The sequence below is a fragment of the Cimex lectularius genome, unplaced genomic scaffold (genome assembly GCF_000648675.2).
Source record: "Cimex lectularius strain Harlan isolate CLEC.00 unplaced genomic scaffold, Clec_2.1 scaffold357, whole genome shotgun sequence".
NCBI lineage: Eukaryota > Metazoa > Arthropoda > Insecta > Hemiptera > Cimicidae > Cimex > Cimex lectularius.
The window spans coordinates 211,477-230,175 of NW_019392872.1; the positions used below are offsets into that span (position 1 = coordinate 211,477).

Sequence of the window (18,699 nt, forward strand, 5' to 3'; positions counted from 1 at the left end):
GAAATCGGTTTTCTTTACGAGAAACATTTGTATTTGTACATATCAAAATATTTGCCTCATTTTTCTGAACAGATTACCGACTTGCACGGGATGTAAATAACCACTGTAATCGGGTTTTAGGGCTGTTTCTTGCCGGATGGTTTTGCTCTGAGAGGATAAATAACGAATTAAGAGATCCTTTTCCATTTGACGTGTGTGCTTAAAAGGAAAAACAAGGACGCAAACATCTTAGATACTAACAGTTCACGTCGGCTATTTATCCACAACCTCGGAGACGAGAGGGCTAATTAACGAAACTCCAATGTAGCCCAAATTACTATATCAATATTTAGACGAAACGTTGATTAGGAGAAGTGATCAAATCAAATTAAAGGAAATGTAAACAAATTTCTCTTAGAGGGCCGAGCGTTTGGAGAGTGGTTTAATTATCCCACAATAGATATACGCAGATCATTTAAAAATTTTATCAATACTTGTTCAAAAAATAAATATAAAAAACACACACATAAGCACACTCACACACTGAAGAAAACAATGAGTATTACTAATAAATCAGGGGCAAGCTACTTTTCCCACAACAGCGTTGGAAATCACACTCGATCTTGTACCTTAAAGCAGGGAACACACTTACCCGATGCTACCCGACGCAAATCCAAAGTCCATTTTTTCATAAAATTGTATTACCCCCTTGCACATCTGCCCGATGCTATGCAACTCTAATCTACTCTACGCTCTGCGATCCCCACTCTCCAGATTTTCGTCGAGTAGCATCGAGTACAGTCGAAGACAAAAAAAAACCAGACACTCATATTTTTATTCAAACAACATGTATTATTTTCGTTATATTAATTAAAACATACTTATTTTAATATAAACCAAATTAACCGAGATCAAAAATTCATTAGTTTTTATTTAAAAAAAAAATAATTTTTATGGTTTAGTAGAAAATTGATCAAAACACTGGAATGCCATTTTTTGATACAATGAATTTAAGTAGCAATTTATTACACGGCTTTGCTCATAAAATTTAACTAACAATTTATTTCATGGTTTTGCTCATAAAATTACACCATTTTCGTCGAGTAGTGTCAGAAGAGGACACTCATATTTTTGTAGTTTATTTCAAACTGTGTATTATATTAATTCCAACATTCTTATTTTAATATAACACAAATTAAACGAGATCAAAAATTCATGAGTTTTTATTAAAAAAAAATATTTTTATGATGTTTAGTAAGAAAATATATCAAAACACCGGAATAACTTTATTTAAAACAATTAAGTTTACCAAACAATTTATTACATGGTTTTGCTCAAAATAATGCATTAAGGACAAAAGAAGCGTTGCGATTGTGATACTGATTTGTGATACACGATGTGTGCGCTTGTCGTCGCATAGATGTACTCACCCTACCAAAACGTGACAAGGCGTCGGGTAGCGTCGCATAGCGTTGCATCGGGTGTGTTCCCGGCTTTACACATTGATGTACAAATGTGACGACAGGTTGCATTCAAGAGTGCCAGCAGACATGAAAATAAAAGATCTAAAGAGAAGCTATCAATAAATTCTAAAGTGAATTAAAATAAATGAGATGACTGTAACAGTTTTTGAAAATATTAAAGGAAACTTAACTTTGACAGATCCTTCCAAGCGGTCATAGAGAGATCTTTGGAAAAAAAAGGCAATCTCCAAATTTCAGGAAGGGGCCTATTATGGTACACTGATGGTACAGATGTATGGTAATATGGTACAGGGAAAAAGGTATGTGTAGCAAAAAAGGGTTAAATTATACGCTAGCAAAACCTATGGCTAGTTCCAACAATCTTCTAAGTTGAGGTCCATGCAATCTGTCTTTGTACCCAGGGGTTAATAAGGAAGAATATAAAAGGTGCACAGATTACATAAACAGCCGAGCAGTCCTACAGGCACTAAATGCGTATGCTTTTAACTTCAATCGAGTCTGAGAATAAAGAAATTGTCCTATGACCCTAGGAAAGTACAAGTTTACGTTAAAGTGAATCCCGGGACACGAAGTTTAATTTAAAAAAAGATGCCTGACCAAATAGCCAAAAAAAAGGAGCAGCCATACCATCCTTGAGACCGGTACCACGAGTAAGCGAACCGGAGAGAGGGGTAAAGTAGGAGCTTGAAAAATACCTTGAAAAAGAAATACTCAAGCATGGGAAAAAACACTACGCATGGGGTAAGCGTTAAGAGATTACAAAAATCGTCAAAAAACTCACTTAGCAGGCAAGATTTATGCTCATAGAGATTTGATGCCGCTATATATTTACCACTGCCGACTTACCTACCGCCTAAACAATATGGGAAATGAGAAAAACAGAAACAAGCAGACTATGTCAGGAGAACACAAAGATATTGCCACATGCCCTTTGTGAACATGAAGTCTGGATACAGCCTTTTCGGTAAGGCAATTCTCACCAAAAGGTCCACAAAGAAGTACCGAGTTTATTAATTTTTATTAGAAAAGACATACTTTCTATGGTATAGAGGAACTAGAAAGAATCGGTCCGTTAGGTAGGAGTGAAGCATTAGATACAAAAAACGAAGGGCACGTTGTTTACGGAACCCTCATGCCACACGTGATCAAACTTTTGACAGTCAAGAAAGGCCCCATAAAATATTTAGTTTGCTTAAGGGATGAGGATGTGGTCCACAATACGAAGCATCTACTGGGTTGGTGAATGTTGAGGTCGAAAACCTAATTGGACTTTTGTTAATATTTCTTTAAAAAAAAAATTCTTTTTTTTAAATTCAGTCAAATGGGAGAGAGAAAAATATTTTATGATTTTTTTTACAAAGATTTTAAATACATTTTATGATTTTTTTTGTTAAACATTTTTTGAGGCTTAAAAGGGTGAAAATTGCATCTTCTGCTATCATATAACAAACCCAGTTTATGATAAATTAACTTTCAGTTTTCATTTCTGTTTGTATAAATCACTTCTGGTATTTATTTTAAACGTGTGTTTAAAAGATATTCTTGACTTTTGAACACCTGTCTTTAAAAAGAATGAATAGCAAAACTTTATTACAAAAACGGTTCATAATTAATAATAAATATGGTTTGATTTATTGTGTATGAACTTCACATGATATTTTAACATTTCATGTACTTTATAATATAACTCTTTCCAAAATAACAAAACTAGTATTATAACAAAATTTTCCATGTGATTTAGCGATAGAAAGACTAAAATTACGATATCTTGAGTTTATCAGATTGCGATGTCAGGTTTTCTTCACTCGATTCGATTAGAGATACCGTTGATTCGGTCGCGCGTTGTACGCTTTTCTGGAGTAGCGAGTCGCAGCAGGGCTTCATCACGTTTTTCCAGATAACATTCGCAATTTCGTCGATCATGGCTCCTATTTCCAGCCTTTCACCGCTGTGCCTGACGTACGCCCAGGTCAGGAGGGTAATTATCGACCCGATCATGAACAAGTTACAGAAATTGGCCAACGTGTAGATACCCAGGAGGGCGAAAAAGCCGGAAAGTATATAGAAAAAGATGCCCACCGAAAAGAGTACGGCCGGCGTCCTAGCCGACTTGAAGAGGTTTTTGTTTTCGTTGAGAAGTTTGAACCTGGTGAACATCTCTTCGATTCCTTTGTCCAGCTGGGTCCTGTAATGTTCTGAAAATTCCTCGCCTCCCATTTTCCTCTTGCTTGAGAACTGCTGGAGCGCGGCTTCCTTTATTCTCAAATGGCACTGCTCCATGATCTGCGCGCTCATGAACGGTTTCCCGGAGCCACAGGCTTCCTCCATCTTCATCTGGTAGGTGTCTTTCGCCGACGCCATTGCCGCTAGATTGTTAGCCTCGGCTGTAGCGACGAGCATGGATTTCGGCTCAGGGAGTTCGTTCCCTCTGTAAATTTCAATGTATGATTTGAAATACTGCAACAAATCTTTTACCTTCACTTTTTCGCCGTCGATTTTTTTGACCGTGAGTTTTTCCGGAGTCAGGATCGTGTGGATGAACCTAACCAGGTACTGGATAAATTCCGGTTCGATGTCTTTCAACTTACCGTCAAACGACGGATTGGTTGCGACTTTCAGACCCGGATGAGGCATGAGGAAGCAGGCGATTTCACTGAAACAGCCTCTGATGTGCTTTCTGATCGATTGTAGTTCCGGATGCTGGGATTCGTGGATTTCGAGCCGCTTGTCGAGCAGTTTCTTACCGCCGACGTCTCCGAAAGGCGTTTCGTACGGAAAACTCCAATCTCTGACGAGAAACTGCAATTTTTGGAACGGCGTGTCGTAACTTTTGGCGAGAGCGAGTTTGCCGTATTCGGTGAAGAGCTGCAAGTGCTGGAGATCGTCTTCTTGTATGTTCTGGCTTATATTGTAAATTTGTATCGAGCTCAGCATAGTGCTGAGTGCGAAGATCGTCGCGCAGTCTTTCACCGTGCTCTGGCTATCGAACGTCCCTTGCGTGTCTAGCAAAATGATAGCTACTTCCTCACCGAGCACCGTCGTTTTGAAAATCTCAGACCATATCTGTATGCCCGTCGTCTCCCTCTCGGCTCCCCCACGCCAGGAAAAGCCATCCAGAGGTGCGTTGTCTCGCCCGATCCAGTCTCTAGTTGATTCGTTGCTGCCGTATTTCGATCTTAAATAACGCAAAAAGAAATCGAGCAAAAACGACTTCCCTTTTCTGAAAACCCCGGCGACAGACAGGACGACGGCAGTTCGGTCCTTTACATCCTCTCTCAGGAGAATCTTTTCCAACTCCTGATCGTTGAGGACGAAAGAATGATTGCCTGTGGCCTCAACTACTTGAATCGCGCTTCCCGTCCTCTCCATAATCGAACCAACGAACTTTTAAACAAAATACAATGATATATTGTTTTTTATGTTAAATTGTTACTAAGGAAAAGACTTTAAACCCTACACAAATATACCTTGCTAAATAACTTAGTTAATTTTGTTAAAAGTTTTGTAACGGTGCATATGTTTCTCCACAGCTGACGTCGTAACAGATGTAAATCTGCCTTTTGAAATGTGTTGATTAGTGAAAACATGTTAAAAATTAGTTTTGAAGAAAAAAAACCTTTATTAGCTTTCACAGTTTTTATATCTATCTATTTTATGTAAAAAGAAGAAAAGTTATTTAGTACAAATAGATCTAGTTTTTTATTGTACAAGAAAATTTTAATCGTAGCTCATGAGTGTTTAAAATTAATAAACTAATTATACCTGAAAAAACCCATTTAAGTTATAATAAAAGTAAGATATATTTGAAATTAATTTACATAAGATGGTTTTATAAATCACTAAAATAAAAATTAATTCTTCTTTTTGGCATGTTTTGACGAAAACATCTATTTTTATTTTTCAGATTACAGTATAAAGTTAATTTAAATTTCTCTCTCTCACTCTCTCTCTTTCTCACTTTTTGACACCCACTTTTTTCTCCTTTTCTCTGACTTAAGCAGCTTTTCTCTCTCTCTTACTCTCTCTCTCTCTCTCTCTCTCGCTCTCTCTTTCACTCACTCACTCAATCTCTTTCTTTCTCTCTCTCTCTCTCTCTCTCTCTCTCTCTCTCTCTCTCTATTTCCCCCACCACCTCACTCTCTCTGACACCACTTTCTTTCCTTTTTCTGAGTTGCTCTCTCTCTCTCTCTCTCTCTCACTCTCACTCTCTCTCTCTCTCACTCACTCACACTTTCTCTTTCTTTCTCTCTCTCTATTTCCCTCACTTCTTCTCTCTCTCTCTGACACCCACTTTCTTTTCTTTTTTTCTCTCTCTCTCTCTTTCTCACGGATTCACTCACCTACTAATCCCTTGGAATTGGTTCTATATAGTTGGTTAATGTTTCGTCCACACGTCACTCTTGTTTGTCTTGTAACAAGAACCACATGAATTTACATTCGAATACTTAGGAATGTCAGCCTGGACCGATGAAAGGTGCTGACAGATATAACTGATTGCAAATGGTCTGCTAAACTTGGCAATGGGTAAAAACGCATTTTTTAAGTGGAACTAGTCACAAAATAAAATGTGTAATTGTCTATATAATATTAGCAATGTTTAAAAAAAAATCCAATTTAACGATTCCGGTAACATTGATATAACATACGAAACCAACGCAACGGAATGGTGTGAAACGATAAAATATCAAATTTACCACTACAAGCAAGTGTTTGGGATAGATTGGCTAGATATTTTAATAAACTAAAAATTAAGTTTGTGTTCGCGCCAAAAATCGCGAATTATAATTGATTATTTGTTTCCGAAATGCCGCTAATCTAGAATTTATCCTAGCTCTCTTCCCTCCCCATAATCCGTTCCTGTTGCTGCCTAGTCCTGCTCTAGTCCTGTTCGCTTCCGTCTCGCTTCCATACAGTCCACTGTTAATTAGCCTCCAAGAGTGATTTTTTTTTAGTTTTCTTTCAGTTTTTCTCTTATTTTCAAGAAGCATTTTTTGTCTTCCGTTTTGTTAATTATCGCGTTCAAAGCGAGTGTCTCCTCCCGCATCCTTAATGCGACACATCACACAGGATTCGGACGGAGCCCGAAGGTAATTAATAGACTAGGATTCTGTTTTATCTTTGGCCAGAATTATTGCAGGTTCTAGCTATTAAACGGCTCTCCTCCCTGGTTGTCGAGAAAATCCAGCCACAGTTAACAAGTTAGTATTTTAATTTATTTTGTATTTTATTTATTTTGTATTTTTATTTTATTTAACCAAATTTTATTGCGACCGACCAGCGCGTGCACAGTTTGAAAACTTAAAACGAAAAATGAAACCATTCTTTCATGACAACACACTGATTCGCATTATGTCCAGCTCAACCATTTTTTCCAACTCTCATAGAAGACAAGCGCAGGTGGTCTCGAGACGATCCGATTTTGTAACTTTGGCAACCCCTGGAACTGTTGTTGACTTCACGCTATAATGGCCAATTACGACCACTTTTATTGGAAGGTGGCCGTTCAATAATTGCCAAACTATAATAACTATAATACCAAACGTTGAAATCAAAATGTACCTTTGTAAAGTAAATTATTGGACTTTTTAGTCAACATATAAGTTGTTAATCATCAAGGCCCAAAATCCAATTTTTTACCTTTTTCAATTCAAGGATGAATTTCAGACGAGAATTAATAGTGGTTCGTTGTCATTTTTTAAATGAATATCAACTACGCACCGCGACGTTTCAATATGAGTAAAAATCGACCAGCCGATAAGTCGTAATTTGTATTCTCTAAATATTTAATCGAAGTGGATGAATAGGTAAAAGACCTTTTCAACGGTGGAATTGATTAATTACCCTTCCCCGTTCCACAATTCCCGGAATGCTGGGAGGTATTAGTGGACTGTAAAAACCTCAGCCTTTTCAGCCATAAATTAACAAGAGAAGATTTATGTTTATTAAGAGAGAAGGGGGAAGAGGCTTTTAGCCATAAATATATTATAAGCATAATTACTTCTTGCTATGTTAACCACGCATTGGCGTAAGCCCGGGCTATATTATGGTGTAAATTTCTGTAAGGAACCGCATAACTGACTAGATCACGTTGGAAGTATAAAAAATAAACTAGGAAATTTATAATAGAGAAATGAATTGAGATTTAGATATGGAGGCCTATTTAGATAGGTTTATTCATGAAAAGAAACAATTTTATAAGAAAATTTAAATAAAAACTGTGTCTAGAATCTTAAAACGGATGTATACACGTTAATTAATATGGAAAGTTAAAAGAAAGTTCTCTGACAAATTAACAAAATAAAAAATAAGCGCTACCCTGCCAGTGATGAAATTTGCATCAGCCCTCGGTCGACGAAGCTGCAAGGCTGCGATAGAGAACATCCCTTTTCTTTTCAATAAAGGACCTGTGGTATCAGCCGGCAGTCAACCAAGCTGAAGACTCCGTGTAGAAGATCCTTTTGTATTTTTACAAGGAGTCAGCGGGAGGTCCTTTCCCAAGGCTTCTCTAAAAAGAAGGAGCCTTATTCTCACGCACCGGTTCTCCACTTAACGCTGTGTTGACGTTCGAAATACAAATTTTATATACAACAAATGGGTGATAAAAAAACAAAAAGGAAGAATAAAATACCTTTAATGGCATTAGGGTATACAAATATTGATTTTTCTGTTATTAGCATTTAATTAGCAGTTTTTAAATGTAATTATTAACACATTTCATAAGAATTAATTAAGGTTTTTCATCTCAACTATAAACCTTAATTAATTGTCATGTATTAATTGGTCAAGCGGACCACGAAAGTAGTGAATTAAACATTTCATAAGGTATAAATATTTTGTTGATTGATATAATATAAATGTCCTTCGAAAGTTTTGCAGCTAATGTGTTGACAAAATGTATACTTCCATAATAACTTAAGTATATATTCTATAATATATACTTAAGGAATGAAAATTCCTTATATAAATATATATTATATATATGTATTCCTTATAAATTTAAAATAATTAAATGTCAATACGGTAGTAAGGTGCAAAAGGCTTTGTGGCCGCCTCTTTTATCCCTATCTCGATCTCCTACAATGGTGGATCCTTTAAAGAAAACTTAGTTCAGAGCCACCAGAACGAGGTTTATGGAAATTAAAACGATGATTCGCTATTCACGCTAATAAATTAAATTCACTCACCATATATCATTTACAGTGTCCTAGAGTACTCGTTATTTCTTGATGTAATTAATTGGGGATAAGCAGTTACACATTTGCTCATCTTGACCAATATTGAGTTTAGCGTATAATTTATGTAAATATTTAATTGAATAGTTTTTTGGTCGGGGTTTTTTTTTTATTTTACTTTGTTTGTCAGTTTAGCCGTTTCAGAAAGTTACGGCTTATTTATGACCGGGGGTCGTTCACACGGATCTACGAAAGCTGTGTCGGAAGCTCGTGCTGTACTTTGATCGCTCGTATGTTGGACAAATCTTCAGAACATTTTTTTTTCGTGATGTCCACTCTTCAACGTTGGCAGAAAGGAGCTGATTTTCGTTCCATGAGATATCCGTAGGTGAGCCTACTGTGTTCAATTCTCAATCGCGTCAGAACAATTTCTTTGATCCTCGAACACAATCTAATAATTACATGTTCCAACAAATACCACATATAACATACGGCAAAACGGTGATTGTTTACTAGGTCCCCAGTCACATACGTCTGAAGAGTAATAAAAGTGCACATCTCTCTGTTGCTAAAAATGTAATAAAAATATGATTAAAAGAAAGTGGTAGCGTCGATGAGCGTGTCTGCAATTGGTCAAGGTCCGTTATGTAGGGTGTTACAGGATTAAATGTCAATACTGCCATGGTGGATTCACTAAATAAAATGTAGTTCAGTGCCACCAGAACGAGGTTTCTATATTGACACTTTCCTGAGATATTAACATTTTTGTGATTTTAGTCTAAAATCAGTTTTTTTACATAAAATTCAGCAACATTAAAATGACCTTTATTCCGCAAACCATATTAAACTTTCCACAAGATAGCAACATTTCCGTTGAAAAATTCTCGCTTCTGAATAAACAGTAGCAGCTCCAAGAATAACAAATGGCAAAACCCATGTTTTTGGAAAAACTCAATTGTGGCTCGGGCTATGTCTTTTCCATCAAAATTTTCGGGGATTTCACGTAAGTTGCCTTATTTTAGCGACCGACTTGACAGCATGGTTCCCTTCTTTTCCTCATGTCATTGCACGTGATTTAAATTTTCGCTATGACCTGTTTCCTCGTTTAGATGGGTATGCAGTACACTGCACTTTTTAGAGTTCCTCATATGTAAAAATCTAGCGGGGTGAGATCAGGAATCCTCGCTGGCCATGCCACGAGAAGATTGTATCTAATTTTTTTACCAACTAATTTTGCTTGTTGTTTTTATTAAAAATATGACATGTATGATGTTCTTCTGGCGGCAGTATTTGGGTCCCTGTACCGATTTTTGGAGGAAATAGGGTTGTTTTATTCCATAATAACTCTGATAGTTTTGAGTCCCTAGCGGTGTTGAGAAAGAATGTTTTTATTGGCGAGAATGTGTAGTGTGAGAAGGCTGATGGCGGAATATTGAGTACCACATCAACCATCAATTACGTTATTTATATAATGGGTATTCAATAGGAATATCGAGTAACCAACCACTCAACTGAGTGAATTGTATGTAAATAAGAAAGAATATATTTAAGAGTGATTGAGTGAGTGAATAGGTTTGGATTTGGATCTGATTACGTTGGAGGCTGAAATGACCTAGCTATTGGTAATACGTTATTTTATAAGTATTCCACTTCACACTTTTACATTTTTTAGAACTCAAATTAATTAAGGTTTTTAGTTGAGATAAAAAAGTCAATGGCCCGAGCGGGATTCGAACCCACGATCTTCGGCTTGATACGCCGCTGCTATACCACTTGAGCTATCGTAACTTCAACCCTCTCGGACACCAATTCTCCATCTCAACATATAACCGTTCGAATTTTCCCTCTTTTTGCCATTTTTCACTAAAGCTCTCCGTGGCCATGTCATTTGTCGCCGAGAATCAAATTGATTACACGACATTTGAAAATGAATTGTTTATCTCAATTAAAAACCTTAATTAATTTGAATATATTAATTGGTCAAGCGGATCACGAAACTAGTGAATTGAATTTTTTAGAACTTTTCTTTGTGAAATCTTAGTGAAAGGTTGAACAGTGTGTATTGAACCCAAGGAGAGCAACAACCCATGTCATATGTTAAATAAAAACATTTATTAGTTGGTACTAAAAATTAGATACATTCTTCTCGTGGCATGGCCAGCGAAGAGCACTGATTTGACCCCATTAGATTTTTACAAATGGGGAACTCTGAAAAGTGCAGTGTACAGCACACCCATCGAAACGAAGGAACAGCTCACAGAGAAAATTGGGAAAGAAGGAAGGGAAATGGATTTGATTTTTGTTACCAACTAATAAATGTTTCTATTAAAAATATGACATGCATAATGTTCTTGGGTTGCTGCTCTCCTTGGATTCGATATCACGTTTTTCAACCTTTCGAAATAGATGTCAATAAGAAAAGTTCTAAAAAAATGTCAAATGAGTATTTCCTTTGAATACTTATAAAATAAAGTAACTTTGGTGAAATCTCCAAAAAGTTTGAAGGAAAGGTCATGAGCCACAATTGAATATTTCCAAAAAACATGCGTTTTGCCATTTGTTATTATTTGAGCGGCTACAGTGCAAAATTCGGAAATAAAGATCGTATTTGTATTGTAATGATGCTTGAATTGAGAAATTACAATTTTATTAAACAAATCTGATTTTAGACTAAAATCACAAAATTGTTAATATCTCAGGAAAGAGTCAAGATAGTAACCTCGTTCTGGTGGCACTGAACTACATTTTATTTAGTGAATCCACCATGCCGGAGTTGACATTTAACCCTATAACACCCTGTATATATACACATATAAGGGGAAAATATAAGACCCCAAAACAAAGCGTTTAATTATAATTATAATAAATTTATACGATTATCTGATATTTGTCTTTTTGTTACAGGTAAGCTACAAATAATAGATGTTTTATTAACTACTAGAATTTATTTGTAAGTATGCTCCTTTCCCTATCGCTTAATCAGTGTACACAAATAATACAAACGAGTTTCTCTATTCAGGAGATAAAATGTATTTGATGATACATCCGATCTTGCATTTTACCGCTGCCAACCGGGCTGTGTTTATATTCATCTCAAGGGCTAAAATGGCACTAAAAAGGGAAAAATATCGTAGTGGGCGGAATTAGGCTGGAGACAGTTAGTGTAATTTAACACCCAAGGCTGACTTTTGCCCTTGGTACCCGGATTAAAAAATTTTTCAACGCTTGTTTAACGATGACATCTCGTCTTTCGCGAAAAGTAATAATAAGAAACGTATTTATCTTATATTACGTCTGATGATGTCCGCGAATCAATACTTAAACAAATCTTGTCTTTGAAGTAAAGTCAAAAATATCGTAAAAACTTAGACATCTTGATGTTTTCTGGATTTTTGACACCCATTTCGTTGGTATTTTGAGTAATATTATTTAATAGAAGAGAGACCTTGGGTGTTAAAGATAAATTATATCAATATTAATCACTGCTTACCAAGAAACGAATGATCAAAGTTTTTTAAGATCATTTCAATTTTTTTTACTTTCTATTCGGTTACCTTTTATTAGTTCTGAGTAGCCATCAATTCGTTTTCTTTTCTTTGGTAACTTTGTGTCATAATGAGCCGATTAAGTCATGAATCAGTCAGAATCATCACTTAAGATGATGAAGATAATCATTGCGTTAAATTACCAATATTGTCTTTTATTCGTCAGTTTTAATGAACGTTAAAAGGTCATGGAAGACTGGATGTCTTAAGGCAACCAAATTCAGGGCATCACAGATTCACCAATCACATAGATGACAGTTTTATTAAAATGCGAGCAAACCGGAAGCGAAATGCAACATGTTCTGGCTTTAAAATTTTGATCGCTGGTATTCGGGCGATATCAATCGCAATGTCAGCAAATAAAAAAGACAGAGCGTGAAAGAAGCCCATGTAAGAGTTGACACCACCGATAGAGAGACTGAAGAGATTTGCAAGATAATGCCAATCGTAGTCTGTAGAAAAATGGAAAAAAGTCGTACTTCTACGAGACAAGTAGCTTATAACAATCCAGGTGGTGAAAGAGTCTGGAGAACGGTACTTGAGTGCTGCACATTGATAACAGTGACCGACAAGGGCACCGAATTGGTACCAATTCACGTGAGGCTTTGGATGTCAAGATATGTGGAGATGATTCTATTTTAGACTTTCTTAGACTATAATTTATGGCGTATGGCAACAATAATAAACCAACAGCAAGTATAAACACACATTTATACAATCAATGAAAAAGTCAGTTCCACTCATAACATTTTATTAAATTGAATCGGGACTTTTTCTTTCCAGTTTTGAATAGTTAAAGTTAGAAATCCCTTCATACAAGTGGCGCAACGTGTCATACATAACTCAAAGTGGAGACTACAAGGGAGAAGATTTTTTTATGACTGATAATTTTTTCCAATAAAGTGAAGGCACGATGTAGGTTATGTTTTATAAAACAAGGAACTTTTTATTTTTTTAAAGAAATTATTATCCAAGAAATATGGGTTTTATCGTGTATAAAATGCCGAAAATCTTAACAACTTTTACAATTAAAATGATACACATACTGATGGTAGCAATTGTTGTCCGGATTAATTTATAGTCAAGAATATCTCTATATGAATAATGAAAACTTCATACATTTTAAAAGAGATAAATGAATGCTAAAACAACCTACAAAATTGTCGTAATTAATTTTTGTTAATAAAACGTTACACACAAACGAAAAATTAAACTATGTATTATTTTAAAAAAAATTAAATCAACAAACCGTTTATAACGGTGTATTATAATATGTAATATTATATTATTATTATAACATAATAATGTTGTATAATTATAACTACCTAAATATAATAAAAATATGCTATAAAACTAATAATAAATTTGAGAAAAACATAAAATTTAATAATGCTTGGAGGGTGAAAACTTCCGCTTGCAACATAAAAATTGACACAACCGATAAAAAGTTTGAAATTGCGATGCTCGTAAAGAGTCGCCATTTACATACAAACATGTGGAAGGTAAAAAAAATATATACTGATACATCATGAACATATTCCGCTAATAGTGTATGGTATGGTAATTAGGATATTAGGATGCGGGGTTTGTGCTCCACAGGCAGTGCAGCCTTCTGGCTTATTGTACCTTCCTAGTTGCTTAGTTCAGTGCAATAGACTCTATCCTTCTCCTTAGAAGTATCAGGTTGACTGTCGCAGCTACAATTTGATTCCCTAAGTTTTTTCGTATGTTAGGTTAAATCTCCAGTGAGCTGTTGCTTCGCATGAAGATGATATGGATGGCTCTTTCCTCCTCCTCATTACATAATCTGCAGATGGGATCATCGTTGTATATCCCCATGTTGTGTAGATGTTTTCTCAGATGCCAGTGACCGGTTAGTAGCCCTACCACTCCTCTCCAATTGCAGAAGTGATTTTGCCAATCTTGGTGAGCGTTGTTTCATCATAAGTTTACTATATCTAGCACCGCTAGAGTTTATCCATTTCTCCTTTTGTTTCGTTTGGATTCATTCTGCGATGGAGGATTCTATATTTGTTTTTATTATAGTTCGGGGCCTATGTATGGTCTTGTGGATACTCCTCTAGCCAGTCTGTCTGCTTTCTCGCTACACAAATTTCCTCAGTGCCTTGACTTATGGTTTTATGTTCTTTGTATTTTGTGTCTTTTTGAATTCGTCGTTCATTGTATTTTTCTGTCCAAAGTGGGTTGATTTTTTTCTATGTTGATGGTGTTAGACTCCATTTTTCAAAACTTCAAACAGTTATATAAAATGTTATTATTATTTCATCTCAACCAAGACCTTACATAAAAATAATAATTAATTTAAAAAGGTAATTTGGTCAATCAGTCCACTAAACATAATGTGGTTATTAATATATTCATCCATGCAAGTAGTTAGAAGTCATAATTATTTTAAATAATTATACTTTTAATCTAAGATGTTGGTTGAAATGAAAAAGCTAGTGTCAGGAGCGGGATTCGAATCACGACCATACGCTGAATGCGCCGCTGCTAGAATTCGATCCACTCGGACACCAACTCATATCAACCTACAATCTTTCGAGGTTTCCCTCTTTTTGCCATATTTTTAAATATCGTATAGTAAGGATTCGATTCTCGGCAGCTTATGAAGTGGCTACGGGGGCTATTAGCGACGTAAGTACTTCTGTAATTATTATATTGATCCTTATAGGATCTCAGGTCGTGAGTTCGAATCATCCTCGTGATACTAGCATTTTATCTCAATCAAGACCTCAGAAATAAGCAAAGATATATTGTACCCTTTTTTTCGATTAATAACACTATATGTTCATTCTTTCAAAAAAAGCATTAAATAATTAATAACTTATTACGAGAATTCCAACGCACAAAGGAAAATCTCAACAGTATCTACTCACAAAATGACAGTGTTTTCTTTAATTTGAAAAGCCTCACGTCTTGAAAATAGACGAGCCAAAAACAATTCATCGTCTGTACAATTTTTCTTATTTCGTCAAGAAATAAAATTGATTCGGCGCCAGATCGCTGTTGAAAAGGCCTGTGCCGACAGATACAAAAGGCAGCCATCCTTCAAGAATGTCTTTTGTTATGGAATAAACACTGGGTCTCTTTCCTTTACGTATCTCCTCGAGTAGAAATGACACTCAATGAAAAATTTATATTTGAAGTGTCTAATATAACATTAGGTCGTCAGGTATAGAAAACTATTGATTATTACTACCTTCATTAATTAATTTAAGACGAAATACAAGCATCATATTTAGTAGAACTAGACATTATTGTTGCAACTGAGCTTGTTATTTTTGTCAATTTGAAAATTTTGATAAATATTAAAACGTTTATATTCAAAATAAAATTAATTAATGTTATTCAAAACAAGCTGTTTTAGGAATACAATTCTAAACTAAAAATTCTCTTTAAAATTTTTTCTAGACTTATGGAAGACTAAATTGCTGTAATTACTTTTTTTTAAATTTTGTGTTTTTGTTGTATTCTCTCAGGATAATAATAATAAAGAGAGAGAGAGAGAGAAACATAGCTTGGATAATTGCTTGCTGTGTGACAATAATTTTCGAGAAAAAGATATTTTTGCTCAGTTTTTAATTATCTACTAAGTGGTGTCTTATGCTAATTTAGTATTTCTGTTAACACAGTAGCAGTATTTAAAGTTATGGCCCTCAGAGCATAAAACGGAAAACTGCGTTTTTTTGAATTTCACGCATTTTTCTCTCTGACTCTATCCTACTTCCTTCCTGTTTTCTTAACTTAACTGCTATAATATACAAGCGCTTTGAATAGTAAAAAAACAAATACGGTATCACTTTATTTAAACTTATAAACATAATGATTATTTGGAGGTGATGAGATGCGGTCTGGTGTGACGTAGGTTTTAGAAAAACATTTTCTTTATCATGCCAAAGTTTCGGTCTTTATTGAGGTCATCTTCAGGGCCTGGGATTTATAAACATTGTTTAAATTTTACAAATACATGTAGGATGTGAAAAAAACACTTATAAACATATGAATATTATAACAATATATTTTTTTAGGTAAACTCTTTTTACTTTTTGGTTATGTTTTATGCTAATCTTATTCTATGGTGGGAATATTTCTATTTCGGCCCAATGGAGGTATCCGTTTTCAATATGTCAATATTTTTATGGGTGAGGCATAAAAAACGCAGAGGTCATATCAACCCCCGGGAGTTTTTGTAAAAAGGCTATTTGTAAGGATGCCCGACTCGAATTCAGTACACTGAGATGCAGATGAGAAATGAGTCACAATGTTATCGCTCTTACCGTTGCTACCATCAACGTTAATAATTGATTTTTTTACAAGGGTAAAAAATACCCTCGAGATGCCGGTGCTTTGGAGAAAAGCCCATTTGTAAATATGTAGGGCTTGCATTTAGGGCCGCTGTACCCAGAAATATAACGGTCAATAGTAAGAAATGTTGATGATGATGATTGCTGGTTATTTAACTTAGTTTTTATATTGTCGTTTTTATATATGTATATATTTTTTTTACTAGGATATTTCGACTGCAAGGTTATATAAACCCTCGATATGTCGCATTGTTTGCAAAAAAAAGCCCATTTGTAAGTATGTCGGGTTTGCATTTAAGGCCGCAGTGCCTTTACGGTACACTGATAAGCGCCGTGAACGCCTTATTTTTTATTTATTGGGGCCACCGACGCCCCCTTATGTTCGTGTGTTGTTTGTGTGTTTAAGTGTAAACAATTGTTTATTGTTAATAGTAAAAGATTGCAAGAATTTTGAATATCTGTAGTAATTGTTATTTTGGCGTGTGGGCTTTTTAGAAGGAAAAAGTGGGAGAAAGAGAGAGAGAGAGAGAGTGAGAAGGGAAATGGAAGGGATTTTACTATGCTGGACAGAAAGGGTAAAAGGAAAAGGGTATTTGCCGAACATTCTTTTTGTTGAATGATCAACAATTAAATTATGATTTTTAAACAAATATAAAAGTTTTGACCGGCTTATTTTTAATAAATGTTATTCAGGTTTAGACTAACGTATATTCAAAATCAAAACCAAAGAAGATCGGTTTTACTTTTGCACGTCTAGATTCTTTTAATGGATTTACTTCTGAAGAAATGCAATGAGATTTTTTTTACGAGGGTTCGCAACAGCAGAGGTCATATAAACCCTCAGGGTGCCGGTGTTTTTGAAAAAAGCCCATTTGTAAGTATATCGGGTTCGAATGCAGGAACGCTGGATTCGCAACCCGGGAACTTTACGTTACAGTAGTGAGCGCTGTGTCAACAACTAAACCTTGCGGCCACCGACGCCCCCAATGATAATGTTGTCAGAAAAAAATGATGGACGTTGTAACAACGTGATGTAACACGTCAATAACAAACATTATATGTCCTTATGTTCTAAAAAAATATAAAAACAGCCTATTTCTATTTCAATTTAGATAATTGGTAGTACTGACAGTCTTATTGCCGGTTTTGTTTTCGGAGTAAAGTTCTTAGCCACCGAGTTCAAACCCCACCGAATTCAAAGCGTGATTTTCTCTGATGAAGTCCCGCCCTTAAGAGCGGTTAATGGAGGTTTATTTGGCCTACACGACGATCGATGCCAACTGAATCCACATTTCATCTACACGGCACTTTTTCGAAATAAATTTACATTTTGAGAAAAAATCACCAACTGGGATTCTGTAAAAATTCCTTTTGTAGGAAGATCCAGGCGAACCGATAAAGCAAAACGTCTTCTATTTATAGGTTTCTTTGAACAAATAACCAGATGAACTGTACATCCTTGATTAATTCAATGTTTAATGCAATTGTAATTCGTAACTTCTTAATTCAATAATTTATACTAACAATTTAATTTTTTTTTTTTAAGTTTAATTTCAAATCATGGGGGTAATAAGCGTACGCCAGGATTTATTACTTTTCTGGAAGTGCGCGAATTTGTATGATTGGGCATAGTTTTTAGCCATCTTTGCGTTCATGATTCAAAATTATAAGTTCTTTTATAGATGGATAAAATAAAATCTCCGCTTTGCGTGATAAGAGAGCCGAACCAGCCTAATGACCGGATGTGCCGCTGCGGTCACAACGGGCGGCCACCACGCAATCCGGCCGACTGGTGGGAAATTTTAAAAAAATAAATACAACAGAAACGTTGAATTTTGATTATTCGAGAGCGTTGGCCATTATGGCAAATAAAGCAAGGGTTGTTGCGAAATAGCGGACAAAGCGACTATTCGATAGGTGACCATTTGGCCGTCGGGTCAGTTTTAGGATAATGGATTTCTTTTGTGTTTTGGTTCCATTTTGGTCGGCTTTTTACTGGCTATACAAAGCCGAAATCAATCGGACATCCGGCTGAAAAAAGCAAGTTTCTTCAATAGTATTGTCTTCCTCTTAAAAGCCATGTGAAAAAATTGTTTTGAAAATAACAAAAACTGATATAGAAAATAAATTATTTATATTTTATTATTTTTTGATTACAAGAGAGTGAAAGAGAAAGAGAGAGAGAGAGAGTGAG

The 18,699-nt window shown here is 35.4% G+C and overlaps 2 protein-coding genes across 6 annotated transcripts in view; one reads left to right on the forward strand and one right to left on the reverse strand.

The window, feature by feature from the left end:
- Positions 1-18,699, forward strand: part of LOC106673020 (potassium voltage-gated channel protein eag) — a 103,389-nt gene that overhangs the window by 32,295 nt on the left and 52,395 nt on the right. Inside the window, exon 2 of one of the 5 annotated variants that reach the window (XM_014404923.2) lies at positions 11,540-11,585. The exons of the other annotated variants lie outside the window; for them this stretch is intronic. The gene's annotated coding sequence lies outside the window, so the exon portion shown is untranslated. The remainder of the gene's footprint in view (positions 1-11,539; positions 11,586-18,699) is intronic. 5 annotated transcript variants of the gene reach the window in all.
- On the reverse strand, positions 3,072-5,014 carry LOC106673021 (atlastin-like). Its single transcript, XM_014404924.2, has one exon. It carries the CDS (start codon positions 4,830-4,832, stop codon positions 3,222-3,224), a length of 1,611 nt encoding a protein of 536 aa, XP_014260410.1. The 5' UTR covers positions 4,833-5,014; the 3' UTR covers positions 3,072-3,221.